Here is a 17,937-nt window from a genome sequence, read left to right as displayed (position 1 = left end):
TTGCATTCATCAACGTTTGATAAGCGCCAATACGATTGGGCTTTATTGGATATTTGTCTGCCCAGATGCATACTTGCGGACATGAGAAGTTGTGTTAAATGTTGATGCTTGATTTTTGCCACTCGGCGTTCACATAGATAATTCTAAATTTATTAGCATAACCGGTTTATAGCGAAAAATAATAGTGCACCTAAATTCATGTTAAGTGCAAATGCTACTGATAATGAACTAACATATCTAAACAACATGCGAACGCGATGAATGACTCTCAAATGAGTTGTGAATATGAGTAATAGCAATTAAAAAAGTACAGAAACAGTATATTTTATTCCGTATATTTGAAAACGCAAACATATATGTTAACATCGACTGACGTTTAGCATTTTGCCATGTTCTATGCTCAATGTCAAGGCGATTGTGTCATAATACGTTTCTTTGCATTAAAATAACAAAAACATTCGCTAATCTGTTAACATAAAGTTGAATCCTTTTCCAGTGTAGATTCAAATTGGAAGTAACCACCAGTGTAAACAGTAAGAACGTACGTTTGCTACTTGGGATCGTTTTGTTTTAAAAGTGGATCGAAATTTAAACAAAAAGTTTCGTAAACATGGCCCGCCAACTGACTAAACTCGGCTACTTGGACGTGAAGAAAACGCTCTTCATGCTGTGCGATCTGCAGGACAAATTCCGACCCGGCATGAAAATGTTCGATCCCGTGGTTCAAAACGCTTCAAAGCTGGTATGAAATGCTACCCTTACGGATTGCCCACGAAATGCCCAAACGCTTATTGTATGTCTCTGGTTTCAGGTGCAAGCCGGTAAAATGCTCGACGTACCGCTGATCGTCACCGAACACTACCCCGAGAAGCTGGGACGCATCGTAAAAGAGCTGGATATTTCGCACGCCAAGGGCGTGTTTCCGAAGACGCTGTTTAGCATGATGATCCCGGATGTGCAGCGAAAAATCGATGAATTGTACGGTTCCGACGGTCCGGAAACGGTGGTGCTGTTTGGGTTGGAATCGCACATTTGCCTCGAGCAGACGGCAATGGACCTGTTGAAGAAAGGCTACACGGTTCATGTGGCAGCGGATTGCTCGGTTTCACGCACCCAGGAGGATCGTAAGCTAGCCCTCGAGCGGATGCGCAATTACGGGTGCTTTGTGACGACGAGCGAAAACGTTATCTTCAAGCTGATGCGCGACAAGGAGCACCCAGCGTTTGATAAGGTGCGCCATCTTGTACGCGAACCTTCAGTTGATACCGAATTGGCGAAACTGTAAGCTTTGCGCCAGTGAAGTACGAAATTTCGATTTATATTTGCAGAAAATGGCAGTGGTAAGGAGGGCGCGAGCTTTCACCTTCTAAAGGTACAATTGAATTCAAAATTCATGTTACTTTTACGATTTTGTATAGGAAACCGAATGCATTTTGGGGTTTATAGAAATAGTGGACAGCACACAGTGTAATTATAAAACAGCTGGTTTATAGGAGCAAAAGTAATAAAAAAGCAGAGGTCTATTCATATTTTGTATATCTTTTATTAATGCAAAAGATGCGCACATTTGAACGAATTGAGAGTAACTGCCACCCGTTCGGCAAAAAGGCCATTGTGCTTACCTGATAATAATGATTACAAAACAGGGGACAAAACAGTAAAGGATAAGCGCAAACGTGTTCTTGTCGAGGTTCCTGCAACACCGACACCTCGGAGCCATGTCGAGGCAAATCTGGCAGCCGTTTCATCGTTACGGAAGCGTAAGGATGCTACTGTGTAGAACGAATGGGACGGTGACCTCAAAGAACGACCGCAGTAGAAGGGAAAACAATAACAGCATCCATCGACAACGACGCACTAACGATGATGCAGACGATGCACAGACAATCCTCCGAGAAGCGGGTTGCTTCCCGAAGCAGAACCTTGGCCAGCTGCAAGTGCCCGGTGGCAACAAGGACGCTGTTGAAGACCGACTGGTGATTGCCGTCCTGCCGGGCTAAGCGTTCGACCAGATCGTGCATTTCTTGGCCCGATCGACCGAGGCCAGCGTGGAGCTGAACGGATGCCAGCTGACGGCCGTGACGGCAGCCCCGCTTCCACTGTGAAAAAACCAATTCCGGTCAGTAGTCCTCGAGGCGTGATGGAGAAGATCGTGTGCGAATGTGTGATGCATTGCGTTTTTGGGGATGATGGTATGTTGGCGGATGGATGGATCCGTAAACCCAACGGGGATGAAAGGAAGCAAAACCGAACGGTATTACCGAAATTATAACAAGCCAAAAGCATTAAATGGAGGGCATGAAGAACTACACTTAAGAGCAAAAAGCGAAGTAGCAACGTGAAATAACAACTTACTTGGGATCTTTCAGAGTTGTCTCAAGGGAACCGTTTATGTTCCAGATGAATACGGATCCATCAGCTGATCCAGCGGCAATTCGAGTACTCGATGGATTGAACGCCACCCGTGACCAATCGCAGCCGACCTTGAAATGATCGTTGCTAAAAAAAAACAACGAGATAAACATGCCATTGGTGATATAAATAGAATGCAATCAAAAGATCGGCAGACATCTTCACGAAATGTCTCGTCCAGCTCACCTGAATGTACGCACGATGCGGTTCTGGCGCAGGTCGAGCAGGTTGATCGTGTCATCTCGCACGCAGCACAGCAGAAACTTTCCATCTTTCGACAGATCGAGAGAGGTGATCTTTCCCAGCAGAGCAATGTCATTCGCCGTACAATCGGCCGTCCGAACGTCCCAGAAGCGTATCTTCTTGTCCACGTGACCACTGATGAAGGAAAAGCTATCCGTAGTGACTAGATCGTTGCAGCTCGAGCCGGCAAACTTTGTTTCAGTGCCTGCAGGTGGGATAAAATACATTAAAAAAAAACAGTATTTATGCAGTGTAAACGAACAGTCTAACTGCTGACTGTTCTACGTACATGAACGGTTTTTGAGGTCCCAAATTTTCAGCGTTCGATCGTGGCTACCGGTGACCAGGAATGTGGAGCCGAGAAACTTTGCTGCGAGTACTTTTCCACTGTGGCCAGTTAAAGTATGCTGTAATGATAAAATTAGAATAACGTTTCATAGTTAATGACCGTGTCAATACAGCATACAAACAATAAATATGCGATTATGTTAGTTGTCCGTAAAGGTTGCGTACATAAATATGAATCTACTATGGCCTACATCGCATGCGAGGGCCGTGAAACGAATAGCAAATTAATAACTGAACAGTTAGTTAAGAGCGATTAAACTGAAGGAACCAACACTATTTATCTTGCGATACGCATTACCTAGTTTCCATACGGTTGCGTACCTCGGCCAGCCTGAAGACTAATGCTCGATAATACTGCGTTATCATTTATGTTGTATTTATTCGCTCATTAAAAAACTATAATTCAGCAGCGCATTCAGCTCGCTCTCTCTCTCTTTCTCTCACTCATTTTTCCCAGTCAAAATATGCCACAGTAATGTGTGTAGCAGTAGGGAGCCTTCGGTTCTTCTCACTAAAGCTGCAACCAGTTTCCAGTGTGATTTTCTTTGCAACTGCATTCAAACGACGTGTGTTGCTTGTTGCATAGCTTTAGGAGATTAGCTGGAGAACGAATCCAAGTAACCGTGGCACAGATTTGATGTATTATTTTACAATTGAAAAAAGGCTTCACAATCATAAAAGAGTGAAATCCAAGGGTAAACTCTTCAGGCATGAAGAAAAACATATAAGAAAAAATTACGATTGGTTGATTCGTCGCTCTTTTCCACCTTCCCACGGAAACACTACGTACGTACGTTTATCGCGAAGGAAAATCAATCACAAGTATTACGCGTTAATGAATGGGCCGTACATAAGAGGTGAACATTGTTGTCTGTGACAATGTTTCGTTCGTTAAGATGCTTTCGAGCCCTCCCGCATATCAAGCTTCAGCGTTTTTGCTGCAAAGTCACAAACCAGTCATTGCCCTGGCGCTCAACCAGCGATCTAGAATTCTTTCCTTCTGCCCACCGACGAACTTCTGCCCCCATCTGCTCAGCTGCGACATCTGGTCTGATGTGTAAGCTCTTTAGTACGCACAACAACATGGTCCGGAATCCCAGCACGCGTGGTGGCACGTTTTTCTCACCCACAAAACACACCCACCGGATTTTCCCTCGCCAAGCATCGGGATGAATGGCGTCAGCTTATCAGGGTGGGTGCGACCAACGCCATTTGTCCCGTTCCACCGGTCTGTCCCATTTGTGGTGCATAATTACGGCACCGATGCACCGATGCATCATGCATCGGGGGGTGCATCTTTTGCTGCGGGCGCAGGAGATTTTTGTAGAGCATATGTTTTCCTACCCATCTTTTCGCATCCCACCCGGTTTCGCTCCCGGGCCAGCATGGGGATGATAGTGTGATGTCATAAATTTTAACAACACCTCTTCCTGTTTTGCGTTCGTGTGCGGTTGTGCCCTCGATCCGCAACGTAAACGAGAGCTAAATGTGCAAGGCCGGCGAGTGTCGGCGAGAAAAAAAAAGGGAGCACACGGTTTCTCGGAGGGGTTGTTTTTTTTTTCTTCATCGGTGGGCGTCCTTAAAACAAACGGTTCACCGCACCGGTTCGGTGGACGATGGATGCAAATCGATTATTGCGGGCATGTGTATATGCAGCGCAAGTTCAGGGGGCGCCGTTTGCGGCACGTGTGCGAAGTGGCGTAATGGCTGCAATTAAAAGTAAAAAACGAGCTGAATTTGTAGTATAATATGGAGCGCTTTTTCACCCCGGCGCGTATCGATCGATGCATAGTGAACGATTAGTGCACTTATTTTCCGATTCCGAAGGCTTAATGCGTGCAATCAACGCAGGAGGGCAACGCTTTCGAGATGATAGTTGCTGAGACGCCCCAAATAATTGCCGTGTGCGTGACTGAACGGGTCGAGGTGTGAAAAACCAACAGCGCTCTAACACACTATCGTTAGAAGTCGATCAAGGAAACGAAAAAAACAAAGTTGCAATAATCCCGAGCATAAACGCATAACCGATGCATTATCTGTCCGTTGCGTTTAGAACATTTCGAAAGCTGCTCTTTCACCGGTACGGCCGGCTTGAAAGCTATCGATTCGATAGCACACCCCTTAATTATGCATTTTAAAAGCCCCGCACCTTTTTCGACGAGCACTCCAACCGGGACACGATGCACCGACCCAATCGGGGGCATGTTTTATCATCTTCACCATTAGATCCACTCGATGCGATCGCTCCCACCATCACGGCACTTGGCAAGCGATCTTTATCGCAGGCGAGCGAGAGAAACTAAAACCGAATCACGAATTCCACCCGCAGCAAGTACCGGAGATGCACTTGCACCCGATGCAGGCCAGCCAGCTTCCTCGGAGGTCGTCCGGTGCAGTGTGTGAGTGTGTGAGAGAGAGAGAGAGAGAGAGAGAGAGAGAGAAAAACACCCATCAACTGATCGATCGACGAACGAGGCTCTCTCTCCGTACAATCGGTGGCACGAATTCCACAGCCCTGATGCACTTGCAGCTTCGATCGCACGCTTTGCATGATGCGTTTTCCCAGCGACGGAGGTGGATTGTTTAGCTAAAAATAACACGACCACATTAGGGACAGCCATTTGGTGAGCGATTCCCAACGCGAAGGATGCGTGTCAAGACCGGAACCTGGGGCCAGCTCAGAAGTCAATCGCCAGTTTGTGTGTGAGCGCGCCCACCCCTACCGAGCATTAGCTGCAATCCACTGCAAACAGGCACCGTTTGCGCGTAGGTGCACCACCGATGCACCGGTTAAACGAATGCACCCGGGAGCGAACGGCGCATAGGGCCGGGAATCACACCGCCGGAGGTTTTCTTTTTTTTATGAACGACGCTCGAAGTGGATTTTACCGTTCCAAAAACTTGATGGCCAACTTTCGGCGTGTATGCCGTTTTCCCCAATGCGCAATGCATTTTCCGTTCTCCGGAGGGTCTCGTTCGGGCAGGCATCGTGTGGTTGCACCGCCCGTTGCAGTGGGCCCACACACACACACACAGGAAAAGCGCGCTGGCGCTGGGAATGCGGCAGGATCACTTTCTTTTTATTGCCCCGGTTCCGCGGGGGTGTTTGAAGGTTTTATATCGGCGTGAATGAAGACGTCCCTGTTGCGAAGGAGTTCGCCAGCTGGATGCTGGTGCGGGATCGATAGTGCGAGTTTCCAATTTGTTTCCATTTTTTTCTCCTTCGTTTGGGAAGTGGCGTTTGATGCGGCTCTTTTAGCGCGATATAATGGGTATAAATGTGGCTCGTTCCACTTAACCCGGGGGCCTGCGTTGGCCGAACAATCCGTCTGTGGATGGATCGAAATGCAGTCGTTATGTTTTATTGATTGAATCATATTTCTCCGTGCGTGCTGTATCGTTGACATTAAGCGTCTCATTAGCCGTCAAAACGGAGTGCATCTTAAGGAGGGTACTCGTAGCTGAACGGCCATAATCTTGTAATTTACACACTGTTAAAATCCGGTTGGAGTGCTACTTTTTTATTGTATTAACGGTCGATCTCACACCACGGTGGTATGATGGAGAAAATATTGGCTAAAAGCAAACTTCACCACTGTGGTGTGATGGCACAATATTGGATCGTGGTTGATTTGGCACACATTTTCAGAGATTGAGTTTATTTGTTAGTTCGCTAGAATGAACCATAGGATTGTTATAATACTATGGAAAGGTGCAAAAATCCCAATGAGCTCAATAAGTTGAGCAAAAGCTGCAGTACGAAAGGAAAGAGTTAAAAAGGTTGTTGATTCGTATTATCGACGTAATCTCATATAAGCGATTGGTACTTTCTTCCATTTCTTGAATACTCGCTGAAGCCAGGTTACTTATTTTGCTGCGCCAAATTTTGATACAAAAAATACCCAAATGCTTGCTTCTACTACGTTTATAGGCTATAAATCTCTTTTTTACTTGCAAATTGGCATGCTTCTAGGTATGCTTCCATCTATGAATCATGCCATCGTTCACCGTATGACCCATTGCCCATCGGTCAGCAGTAAATGCCATCGAACGGGTGGGGGTTCGCGTATAAATGTGCCAGAACGAATCACGTGTGCACAATAACATGCTGTTGGCTTGATTTATTTCATCGACAGTCGACAGCCGATTTCGTTTCGTCACACACGGTGAGCGATTGGCTGTCGGTGAAAATGCACAGGGGCGAAGTTTCGTGCGACTCGTTAACACCCTCTACGGGTCGATTTATGGTCATCGTCGTCGTTGTCGTCGTTCGATAGAAAGTTAATTGTTTACGGGTGGTTAAAAGTGGTGAAGGGATGCGCTTGAGAATGTCACCGCTCTCAGGACATTTGAGCCTGCTGTTGAGGGCCTGGTTTGCGTTTTATAGTTTCCTACCGACGCTCGTTATGGGACGTGATTTGTGGCCCTCTTTAGCCTTGGCTACTTGAAAGTTGCTTCGACAATGGTATTCGAGTTTGGGCGTGTAAAATGTGACATTACACACATTTAGTGTGTCCTTTGGGGAACCGATCGACCCATTTAACGATATTGCAACTTGTAATAACAAGCGCGGTGTGCAATGCTTGAGTAGATGGACAGTCTTCTTGTGACAGACTGTTAGCATGCGAAATCAAATTAGCTTCCGTGAGTTATTGCTCGCTCGTAAATTTCCACAAACTGAGTGAAAATCCGTTGATTGACAGCTTCTTCTCCACGACAACCGTGTTGTTGGTTGACCCAAATGATGCAGCCTAACGGAGGACGGAAAATGCACCCCATTCACTGGAAACTCTCGGTTGCACGTTTTAGAACGAATTAAAGCCTTCATTCGGCGCTTACCAAAACCGAAGACAAACGATCGCGAGTGACGCTAAGTCAACATCGACCGCGATCACGATACACGCCGGAATGGGCATATAAATATAGCAATAACCGTACCAATAAATACAACCATAATAATTATCATTCCACGTGTGCGCCTCATCGGTTCCGTCGGTGGCGGCATTCTTTGGAGTCCCTCCGGAAAACTCCAGTCTTGCGCCGTCTCACCGGAGTGTGTTCGTTTTCTTCTTACTCTCGTTCTTCCACCACCGAACGCACAACATAAAAGTGCACCGGCTCGATGCAAATTATGATCGACAGTAGCGTAAACTATCTTCAAATAGCTCTTACCGATAGCTGGAGCTTCGGTTTAGCTTGTGTTCCTTCTTGAATTGCTTGTTCCCGCTCGATCGCAGGCCGTGGTAAGACTTGCTCCCTTCTTGCTAACAGCATATCTTCCCTAACGGAGTGCGAGATGAACAAGAAAAGCACCCAGACGTGGTCCTCTCTTGCGGGCCAGCCCGCATAATGCGCTGCAATAAAAATTCTTACCAGAATCGTACCATTTCTGCAGGCCTTCAGTTACCGATCGCTGGAGTCCGTGCGTCCGAGGCGCTTCATTCGTGGCGTTTCAAAAGGACGGAAGCATCATTAGACGGAAAGGTCCGGCCATCAGATGGTTCCGAAGGTCGCGGCTTTGGGGCGGGAGTGCGCCATTTGCTTATGCTACCAACCCGCGGGCTAATGCGCGGTCATGTTCTACGGAATCGACCACCGGAATGGTTGAATCGGCATACGCAACGACGTCGGTGGCTTCTCGTGGCTCAAACCCAAGGCATCGTTATGCCGAGGCGATGATACGCCCATTACCGGGGACAGCAACCCTTCGCGACCAGCTCGCGATTATTGCGGTTAATAACAATCGTAATCATAATTATAGAACAAAGCCCCGTAGTCGGATCGTTTTGTTTTTGTTTTTGACGTCGGTTTCAAGCCCATTGAGCCAAGAGCTCGAATAAAGCATCCTCAAGCAGCACTTTTCACTATGGAAGTTCCACTGCAATCCGGCATTGCCGGGCTTATCTCGTCAATCCGTCAATTATCCCACTTTAAAACCGGACGTTGCACAAGCGCTGTGAAACAACACCGGCAGGCAACGCCCGACTAATTCGCACCTGCCAGAAGGACTGCATCAACCAACGGATGCCCTCTCACACACACACACACGGGTGTCAACAGGACCTGTTCAACAACTGTCGGCCTGTCCAGGGGGAAAGCGATCGTGCTTAGATCGATCGAGCGGATAAAGCGATCTAATTAAATAACCAACACCTAGGCTGCTGCCGGGGACATTCTGCCGCCAAGCGACGGTTGATCTTGAGCCGCCGAGCCGAGTGTTCTACATGCTCATCCGATCGGAATCGCTTCTCGTCAGGATGACATGGCTGTTAACCAGCGGTAGCATCAACCCCCGAGCGGATTGCGCTGTCAACGATCGATTGGCCGGTCGAACTTTTATTGACACTAATTATATGGTGTTGCCCGCGGCGCCCGAACAAAACAAAATCAGATCAAAAAACGATTACCGTGGGATGGATTCCTTACTTTTTTTTTCACTCCCTCATGTCACAAGCCCAATGTCGCTGTGCGTCGCGACATTTATGTGACATAATTGCACCAGAGGTCCAACACCTTCCCGAGGTGCGCTCTCATTAGCGATGGATCGATGGATTCGCACGCAAGCCACAGGACGCACTTTCGCTCGCGCGTCCGAAGGGCACATTCCGATCGATGGCCACCGGTGCGCGCAAAAGTTTCCGGCGAATGTGTTCCCCACGCCAACCGGGAACGTCGCCGGCGGCGAAATTAAATTGAAAACTATTTATTGTGCACAATTAATTGCGCGCACTTACGTTTCAAAGCTCGGCGTTGCGCTTTTTTTTTTGTGCTCCGTTGCGTTTCAATCTATTTTTATTTGTGCCTCTTGCTGCGGTGCGATCGGCGCTTAACTTTGGCCTTTCCCGCTTGCGCTGGCACGTTTCGGCTGCGTAGGTCGTCCAGCCGCCGGCCCGGAGGGAAGCAATGGATGGATAATTAATTAATTAAAACAAAACATAATTCCCGCCAACAGCGTGCCTAGGCCAACGCGTTGCCGGCAGGCCCGGCCCGGGGTTGACGCCTTCACCGTGCCAGGCGTGGCTCTGTGGCATTAAAGCTCACGTAAAGCTCTATACCATGCCTGCGCACAGAACACCGCCTGGGTGATCGAGCAAAGCGATCGAGCGACCCATTGGAGCCGGTACGACCCGCGGGAAGATAATTTTTATGTTGCCCTAGCGATTTTTGTCTTGCCGCGTGCGTGCCACGATGCGAAAGGATGAACGATGTGTGCATTCGCTTTAGTGCATTCGCTTGCGAAGCCACGGGTAAGTGCATCCAATAAATTTTGACGAACCGCGGCTGCTATCACGTCATCGGTGGTGGTGCATCGCACCAGGTTCTAGCGATCGATCGCACCCAGGCTCAACGCGCACCGGGTGGACTCTCGGGCACGAGTCTCGGGCCTCCAACGTGGGGCGTTAATGGTGAATTATTTTATTGCCAATAGAGCGGGCTTGCGCGCAGGGCGTACGCATTATTTAAAACACAATCATAAAGCCCACCGCCGGTATAAATAACAAATGATAACAAGAACGCAACCGCACCGAGAACGTTGTGGTGGTGTAATTGAAAAATTACTTCACCATCATAAATTGATTGGCCAAACAAGTTGGCGCTACTAGCAGTGGGTCTCCGCGTGGAATGGGCCATCTGCTGGTTGAGCATTTTCCGCAGATCCGTGCTTTGCAAGCGCACACGCGAGTCGCATCCTGCGAATCGATAGGAACTCCGGGATTCTCTGTGCCCCGGACCGGACCCGACAGTAATTGATGATGTACACGGGATGGAACATGATGCGAATTGACGCATACGGATGCGTTCGCGTTCGGCATTAGATTCTATTAACTCCCACATTCCAGCAAAGGGCACACTTTGGTCCACTTGGAAGCTTCCAGCAAGCTAGCACATTTATGACACGAAGGACGGAAAAAATGTGCTAATTGTAATGAAACTCTACCGATTGGGCTAACAAATTTTACGACACACAAATGGTGAGAAAACCGGCCTCATTACCAGCTTGAGCTGCTTAGGAACATTAGGAGCGAGTAGCTTATTTGCAAGCAACCGACTTAGCGCTTCATAAGGCACCTTTAATAACGCTTCTTCTTGCAAACCAGCACCGGTGCCGACCGACAGATCGGTGACAAGCGATAAGATCCCTCAGGAAAATGCGGCACATGCATTTGAGTGAAGCCGCCTTAGGGGCCTTTAGGCCTCCCAGAATACTTCCGGCCGCTGGAACGTCGACTCGAAACTGGAACTCGCCACACGCGCGTTGCCATTTCCAATCACGTACCCACCACTGAGAGCGGTCGCGATAATTTCCATCACTCACACGCCTGCGCGCTACAGTAGGACACATCCGCAAGAAGCGTTCAGCGTTCTTATTTAATTCCCCCTGACGGGTTCACGATCCCGGGCACACGTGCTAGCGCGAATCTGCTTCTCTACGCTTGTCGCTCGTCGAACCGCCGGCTGGCTGTGCGAGGTGGCGTATTTTGCATTATTAATTCCACCGTCAGCTCGTCAGCGGCCGGCTCACGGAAGCTTAGTACGGCGTGTTTAGTACGGCGTGCACGATCGCGGCACAGCGCCGGGACGTGCAATTTTCACCACATGAGGTACCGCCGTTTCACTTCGACCACTAGAGCATGCAGTTGCAGCTGATCCGTGGCTCATTTGCCTCCCGCAAGGTTCACCGCTGATGAGCTCCATCAAAAAGCACGGCATTGTTCCTGTGCCACGTTAATCCTCGCTGCTGCAAGTGCTCAGCTCAAGCGCAGTTAGAGTGAAGGACAGATGGAGAACCGTCGGAGAAAATAGAACCACCTTTACGGTGGTCGTTTCGCGGGACTGTGGCCATCAGTTCTTTGGGCTTGCGTTGCACACACTTTACCGCAGTGAACTACTGCAAGATGGCAGGGCTTAGCGATCACCCGACGGACATGTGGAGTGTTCGTTCGGTGATCGCTTCAATTAAAATCAAAGCCACTCTGCCCGGGAGAAAACCGGGTGGCATGTAAGCAAACGCGCTTAGAGAACGCCTTGAACGCCGTCCAGCAGCAAGGAACGTATCAAGAAGGTGTCAGCTAGGAACGTACAATTCCCCATGCATAGATGCTTATAGTAGAAAAGACGTCTGCTTGCTTGCTTGCTTACGAGACATGCAATTGTAGACTGATGCGAAAAGAATTCTTCACCGGCTTATCTAACCCACTAGCTGTATGAATGAGTTTTTTTTTAATGAGAAACGGAAGCTGATTTAACAAAAAAAGATGGTTCGATAGAAGAATTTAATAAAAAACATATAATATGATCAAATTGAATTAAGCGCATTTGAGAAGGTGTGACAATTTTTGGACTGGATTAATTTTTAAAAGCTTTATAAAACTATTCAAAATAATTATTGAATTGGTCAAATGTAATTAGGTTCGTGATTTAACACGGTGCGCATAGTAAAGATAAAGCTTATACAGTGGCTAAAAAGCCACTCTACTCCTTGCAATATGAAGCGCATTATGTTTTACTTTTACAATAGAGACCTCCCACGTTACGTCGCCTGACATTGTGATGCCGACGGAAGGTAAAATAAGCCCAATCTGAACAGTGGTACTCGATAGCTATGAATTGCTTTTTTCACACAAATGCCTGTTTAACAGCACAGCAAACACTTTTTTCGCCAGATAGCCGGGGCAGGCAAATAAAAAGAATAAAAAGCCCAAGCGTATCCTGCGCCAGCCTGGGTTTTCTCTTTCGTTCTGATCGCACCATATGGGCTTAAGGCGCGATATGCATACGCCGTAATGGGCAGGGCTAATGAAAGCAAATGGGCCACCAGAAACGCGCAATCGAACTGTTTCGGACCACCAGAAGCAAGCATCCAGTAGCGCACATGGAAATTATCGCTAAAACGGGTGTTCACAAATCGTCCATCGAGTGACAAATGAGGTGAATGTTTCCCGCCCAAAGCGCCCGTGGGGCCGACTGTCTGCCATTTTGTCGCCATCGTTTGCCCTTGCCTTCGCAAATGCAACCCACTGTACGGATGCACCACGTGAAAGCGGCTTACGGGATTGTGGGAGCCTCCGAGAAGCCACCCACGACAGATCGCCTCGCAACCGGCCATATCGGGCGAAGGTCCGAAGACCCTATCGAGCCACCACCACGCGTGTGTGTGTGTGGCGATAAAACCGTTGAATGCTTTTAACTTATCGACACTTTGTTCGATGCTGTTGCGCCCGTTCGCGGCAGTAGCGGGACAAGCGAACCTACAAGCATCGATGACGCGACACGGGCCTCACCGAGATCGGATCCCTTTTGTGGTAATTTGAATTTTTATTGCAACTTACTTAATTGCGGGTGTACGTTGGCGTTGGCGTACGCAGCGCCGCGAAATCGAGCGCGATTTCGGTCCGATCGCGGGACCCGAACAGCAATCTTCCATTAGACCATCGATTGGGCTTGACCAGCGCAAGGGCTCGCCGGTGGTTCGATCGATTGTGCTGTTGGGCACGGGCATGGGGCGCGCAAAAAAGGCATGGAGCTAACACAAAAACCTAGCCTTCCGATACGATAGCATCATCGAGCAGCAGGGCGAGCAAAATGGCACACATGGCTGCACTTAGAAATGGCAGGAGGATCATCGGATCCCGTCCGCTTATAGTGGGCTCACGCGAGAGCAACCTTCCCGGAGTGGAAGTCTGCAGTGCGGCCCAGGACCGATAGGGCAAAGATCGGCGAAATTTGCATAGAAAATAATTATACGTCACATTTCGTTACTGCCGGACACTTCTGCCCGCGCAGGGTGCAGTAGGTGGTTGAAATCGTTGTACCGCCAATAACGGGGCAATGCAGAAGCTAATAAAGCAAGCAGATGGGGCAGCACATAAATTCAGAGGACCATTCGGAGTCCATTCCGAGAGCAAAGCGAACATCCGACCGATACGTTTTAACGATATTGAGTCACATTACTCTTAAGGTAAACACCTTTTAAATAAACATTTTCTGCAGACGTAACTGAGCGCAGCTACCACAGTAAGCTGTAGAGAATGGAAAGTGTGGAATAATAATGTTTTTTAGGAACTCTTTGGATGGAAATTAGTTCATCTTTTATGTAGCTATTTCAAGCTTTTTTCAGGCATTGGTCCCTTTATTTTACATTTACTTTCAAACGTCGACATTAGTCGACATTTGCTCTCGTTTATAGCGACGTTGACAGACGCGAGCTTTGTTTACCAACAATCACACTTAAGTAGAACCTTTGCTTGACGTTTTCATTATCTTTAGGTGATTTTTGACTAATTTTTACTAATTTTACAGAGCACGACTACAATAGCAGATGGTGAAATTGGTGCAATTAATACGCAATTACACTCCGCGATACAAGCAGAAGTTAAACTTTTGCGTCAGCCTAATAAGCATTTTCCCAACGAGACAAGTACGTGCGACCGTCTCAAGACGATTATTGAAAAAGCTTTCGATGACTCGTGTTCGGTACGGCGGCCGAGCAGCCACTGAAAATCGCTACAAAGTTGCGACCGCGGTCGGGAACCCTTGTGGCCACACGCCACATCTGCATGACAACCTGCCACCGAGTGCCACCGGGATCAAAGCTGTCATCTTGCTCTCCGCCATGGCGAGACCCCACTCGAAGCCAAACGGTTCGTGGTTGCTGCGCGATTCAAACAAGCCGATACTGGCGCTGCACCACTGCCACCAACCCACGTCGAGGTCCGGCGCGTTTCGAGCCCTTATTATTTGCCGCACACTCCCGCCGATGTTTGGGTTCGACATTCTCGCCGGGGGTGTCACCCCAAAGGAAGCTCATTAAAATGGTTTTCCATTTTAATAAACATAAACCGCGCACCGATGCGACTGTGACAAAGCGATAGCCGAGGAAAGCGTCACTTTTTCGCCTGTCCCTCGGGTGTGCCCCGCGGACGGAAAGGGCGATATCGGATTGGCGAATGGGCGATCAATTCCATTGAATTGGAGCACCTGCCAGCGGCGGGCGAACGGAAGACTTTTCCCGTTTTCCCGCCAGCCGCGGATGGCAGGATTTGGGCGACGGTTTGGGGCACCGTAGCTGCCTCGTCTACGTCAAGTCGGTTGATCGATGGTGGTGTACTTCGCCCGCAGGAGTAGGGCTCGTTTACAGTTAGGTGGCGAAGGTGGCCTTCAGACGCAAAAATGTGCAGCCACCAGAGGAGCGACCAACAACGTGGAAGGTACTAATCGATGGCGGTTCGTCTTCGAAACCCGTTGACAATCAACGACCGCGTCCGCGTGTTCTACACAACGCTGTATAAGGACAAACAACGCGTTCCTATCCACCGCAACCTGACAGCCATCCATCTCGGGCGCGCGCTCCCGCGGTCACAGAGTCAACCAACGTCTGGCATTAAGTCATCAGCGTACGAGTGTGCTCTGAGGGAGCTGCACGACTCGCTTCTGTCACCAGAAACAAACGTCCGCCCACGACGAGCGAACGGGGCCCTTTTCCCGGATGATGTCGCCCGGCCGGTGGCCCTTTGCTGATGCGGGCCTCTAATTGGCGCCGTCAGACGATGAAGTTCTTCCGCCGTGGGGTCTCTGGTGGTTCCGGCGCACATTCACTGGACGTGCCGGTGGGCCATATGCCACCAACACCGTGTGGTGCGTGCTCTAGTTTCGAGGACTTGAACCTGGCGCCTTCCGGGAGGCCGATCCGTGCGTCATTCATGGGGCCTGGTAATGAAACAGGCTGTGGCAAACGAGCCATTGGTTGGGTGGCTCTGTCTTTTAGTGCTATTATTATTTGTGGCCGCCCGAGGGTCGCAAACGCGGTCCGTATTTCTATAATTACTCGGCCACAGCAAAACAAGCACCGTAAAGCTGGTCCACCTATCGAGCTCGCAAATTCGTACGAGATCTGCGGCCGCTTCCGGAGCAGGGAGCAGCGACAACAAGCAAGCTCCCAGAAGAGCTCCCAATCAAGCTACCCTGGAGCGAGCATAAAATCATACCGTGCAAGATGCCTGTGTGTGTGTGTGTATGTGCACGTCGAGAGGGAAGCATTCCTGCGAGCAGCAAGTTGCTTGGGTTTAATTCCGGCAATGACAATGCCAGCGGGTACCGTATGGTGTTCCGTGGGCCCTGGCGCCGTTGATGCATATCTCCCACTGACCCATTTTCCGGCTCGGCATAAGTAAATTCCATCCATCCGTCATGTGAACGATTGCTCCAATTCCACCCACCGAGCTGGAGCGGGCCACTGGCAGGCGGGCGGCCGGTTCAGCTGAAGTTTTCCTTCAATTTTCGCCCTTCCATCCAACCGTTCCATTCATCCGCACCGAGTAGCGATCATCGCGGTCGTAGACTGCGATCGCGAGGCACCAAAAAAGCACCAACTCACCTCCGGCCGGGGCACATGAGAAGACACGCGAGTCCGGAGATGATCTCGATGATCGGGAATGATTTTACGATCACCCATATTGGTCACACAAAACTGCAATTCACCCGATCGCGACTGTCGGCCGTGTCTTCTCTCGCGCTCGCGGTGACGACGTCGATAGCGATGGGGAGCGAAGAAAAAAAAAAGAACAGCTCGATGGCAAAAGGCTTTTCCGAGCGCCCTGGAAAAGCGACGACCAGGTCCAGCGATAACGCCATCTCGGCAGCGGTGGAGATTCGCATCAGCAGCTGGGCTTGAAGTAAGTCAATAAAATCAAATTGAATATTTATTTACCAGCCCGGCCGGGGCGCATTTGTCCCACTCTCCGATGGCTACCGGTTGGGCTTCCGACTTCACCGAATGCTCAACGCGATCCACGTACACAATGACAATGCGGAATGCACGTGTTGTACGAGTCGCATTGGTCGCCATTAAATGTCAGCACGGCCAGGTGCATCAATTCGCGAGCGTTGGCACAATTTGCAGAGACCACTACCGGCGTTTGGCGAGTCGTTAGTAAGGGTTCCGCGTTTGTTTAGGCGAATTAATATGCCACTGGGACTTGGGTCCCTTCCAATGGTGGTGCTGCTCTCTTTCGGCACTCGAATCGCGTCGCCAAAATGCGGGAAAAAGCCAACATCCAGCGACCAGTTTCGTGCGCAAAAGGAGTGCTGCGAGGAAGCGAGAACGATGCAGAGGACTGCATGGAGCAGGTCAAAATTAACATAAAGTCACCTGTCAACTGCCGGTTTTCATCCTCCCCACAACGAGTTCCCTCGAGCACGAGCAGGGATGTTGGGACGACGTCTTCGTCGTTGTTGGGTTGCCGCGTGTTTTTTTATCCCATCCCATCTTGCGCCCATCGGAAAAGCGCCAAAGCGTGTGAAAAGCGCAGGAAAGACCCACCACCCAGGGAAAGGAAACTGGGACGATGCTTTCCCGGAGGGCTTCTTCCGGCGGTGGTCTTTGGCGACATTTCTCATGGAATAATCGACTGTCGCGGGAAGGAATATGAGCAATTGATTACGACGATGCTTGGCAGGCGGCTCGCAGAAGGCAGGAGTCACGTTGCGGATTGGAAGTTTGCGTTGTAGATGCCGGAATGAAGATAGCACACCGAGATTGGAATGTGGCCATTCCGAGGCGACAGGCGGACTTGCGGCGGTGCAACGACTCCAGCGAACAAGTTCGCTTTCCGTTTCCCGCGGGACTGCTGGGGGATAAAGCCAGAAATCGATTCATCAAACGCTGACGATGTGACGAAAGTATTCACACGCATCAGCACGCGTCTCACACACCGGACATACCCTTTCGGAAGGGCTCTTTTTTTTCGAAGTAAGCTAGACCATCTACTCGAGTAATGCGAGCACGTCCCACTCCCGGGAGGCAATGCGATCCTCCCGAGGTGGGTTAAAGTTGATCGCGGATCGGTTGGATCTTCCCGTTCGACGTTCCCATTGTGGGCAATGGTGCAGAAGGGCGCGAGAAAAGAAAAACCACCTTCCCCACAAAATGGACGG

General features: G+C 49.4%; 2 protein-coding genes across 2 annotated transcripts; one reads left to right on the top strand and one right to left on the bottom strand.

The window, feature by feature from the left end:
* The first annotated feature begins 610 nt into the window (after positions 1 to 610).
* Positions 611 to 1,511, top strand: LOC128732103 (isochorismatase domain-containing protein 1). The gene is made up of 2 exons (XM_053825265.1): positions 611 to 742; positions 812 to 1,511. Exons 1-2 carry the CDS (start codon positions 611 to 613, stop codon positions 1,283 to 1,285), a joined length of 606 nt encoding a protein of 201 aa, XP_053681240.1. The 3' UTR covers positions 1,286 to 1,511.
* A 116-nt stretch (positions 1,512 to 1,627) lies between these two features.
* LOC128724044 (autophagy-related protein 16-1-like) lies at positions 1,628 to 4,280 on the bottom strand. Its single transcript, XM_053817812.1, has 5 exons — positions 4,260 to 4,280; positions 2,945 to 3,062; positions 2,599 to 2,860; positions 2,356 to 2,499; positions 1,628 to 2,099 (listed from the first exon to the last, which is right to left on the bottom strand). Exons 1-5 carry the CDS (start codon positions 4,278 to 4,280, stop codon positions 1,997 to 1,999), a joined length of 648 nt encoding a protein of 215 aa, XP_053673787.1. The 3' UTR covers positions 1,628 to 1,996.
* Between the last annotated feature and the right edge of the window lie 13,657 nt (positions 4,281 to 17,937).

This window comes from Anopheles nili, chromosome 2, assembly GCF_943737925.1.
Source record: "Anopheles nili chromosome 2, idAnoNiliSN_F5_01, whole genome shotgun sequence".
Taxonomy (NCBI): domain Eukaryota; kingdom Metazoa; phylum Arthropoda; class Insecta; order Diptera; family Culicidae; genus Anopheles; species Anopheles nili.
The sequence above is the reverse complement of the archived record's forward strand: the minus strand, read 5'-3'. Positions and strand labels throughout refer to the sequence as shown.

Excerpts from the sequence above, each read along its gene's own strand:
- LOC128732103 (XM_053825265.1), top strand. The coding sequence starts at position 611 with ATGGCCCGCCAACTGACTAAACTCGGCTACTTGGACGTGAAGAAAACG. Across the intron at positions 743-811 it reads TTCAAAACGCTTCAAAGCTG|GTGCAAGCCGGTAAAATGCT; the intron begins GTATGAAATGCT and ends CTCTGGTTTCAG.
- LOC128724044 (XM_053817812.1), bottom strand. The coding sequence starts at position 4,280 with ATGCATCGGTGCATCGGTGCC. Across the intron at positions 3,063-4,259 it reads TGCATCGGTGCATCGGTGCC|CATACTTTAACTGGCCACAG; the intron begins GTAATTATGCAC and ends TTATCATTACAG. Across the intron at positions 2,100-2,355 it reads ACAACTCTGAAAGATCCCAA|TGGAAGCGGGGCTGCCGTCA; the intron begins GTAAGTTGTTAT and ends GTTTTTTCACAG.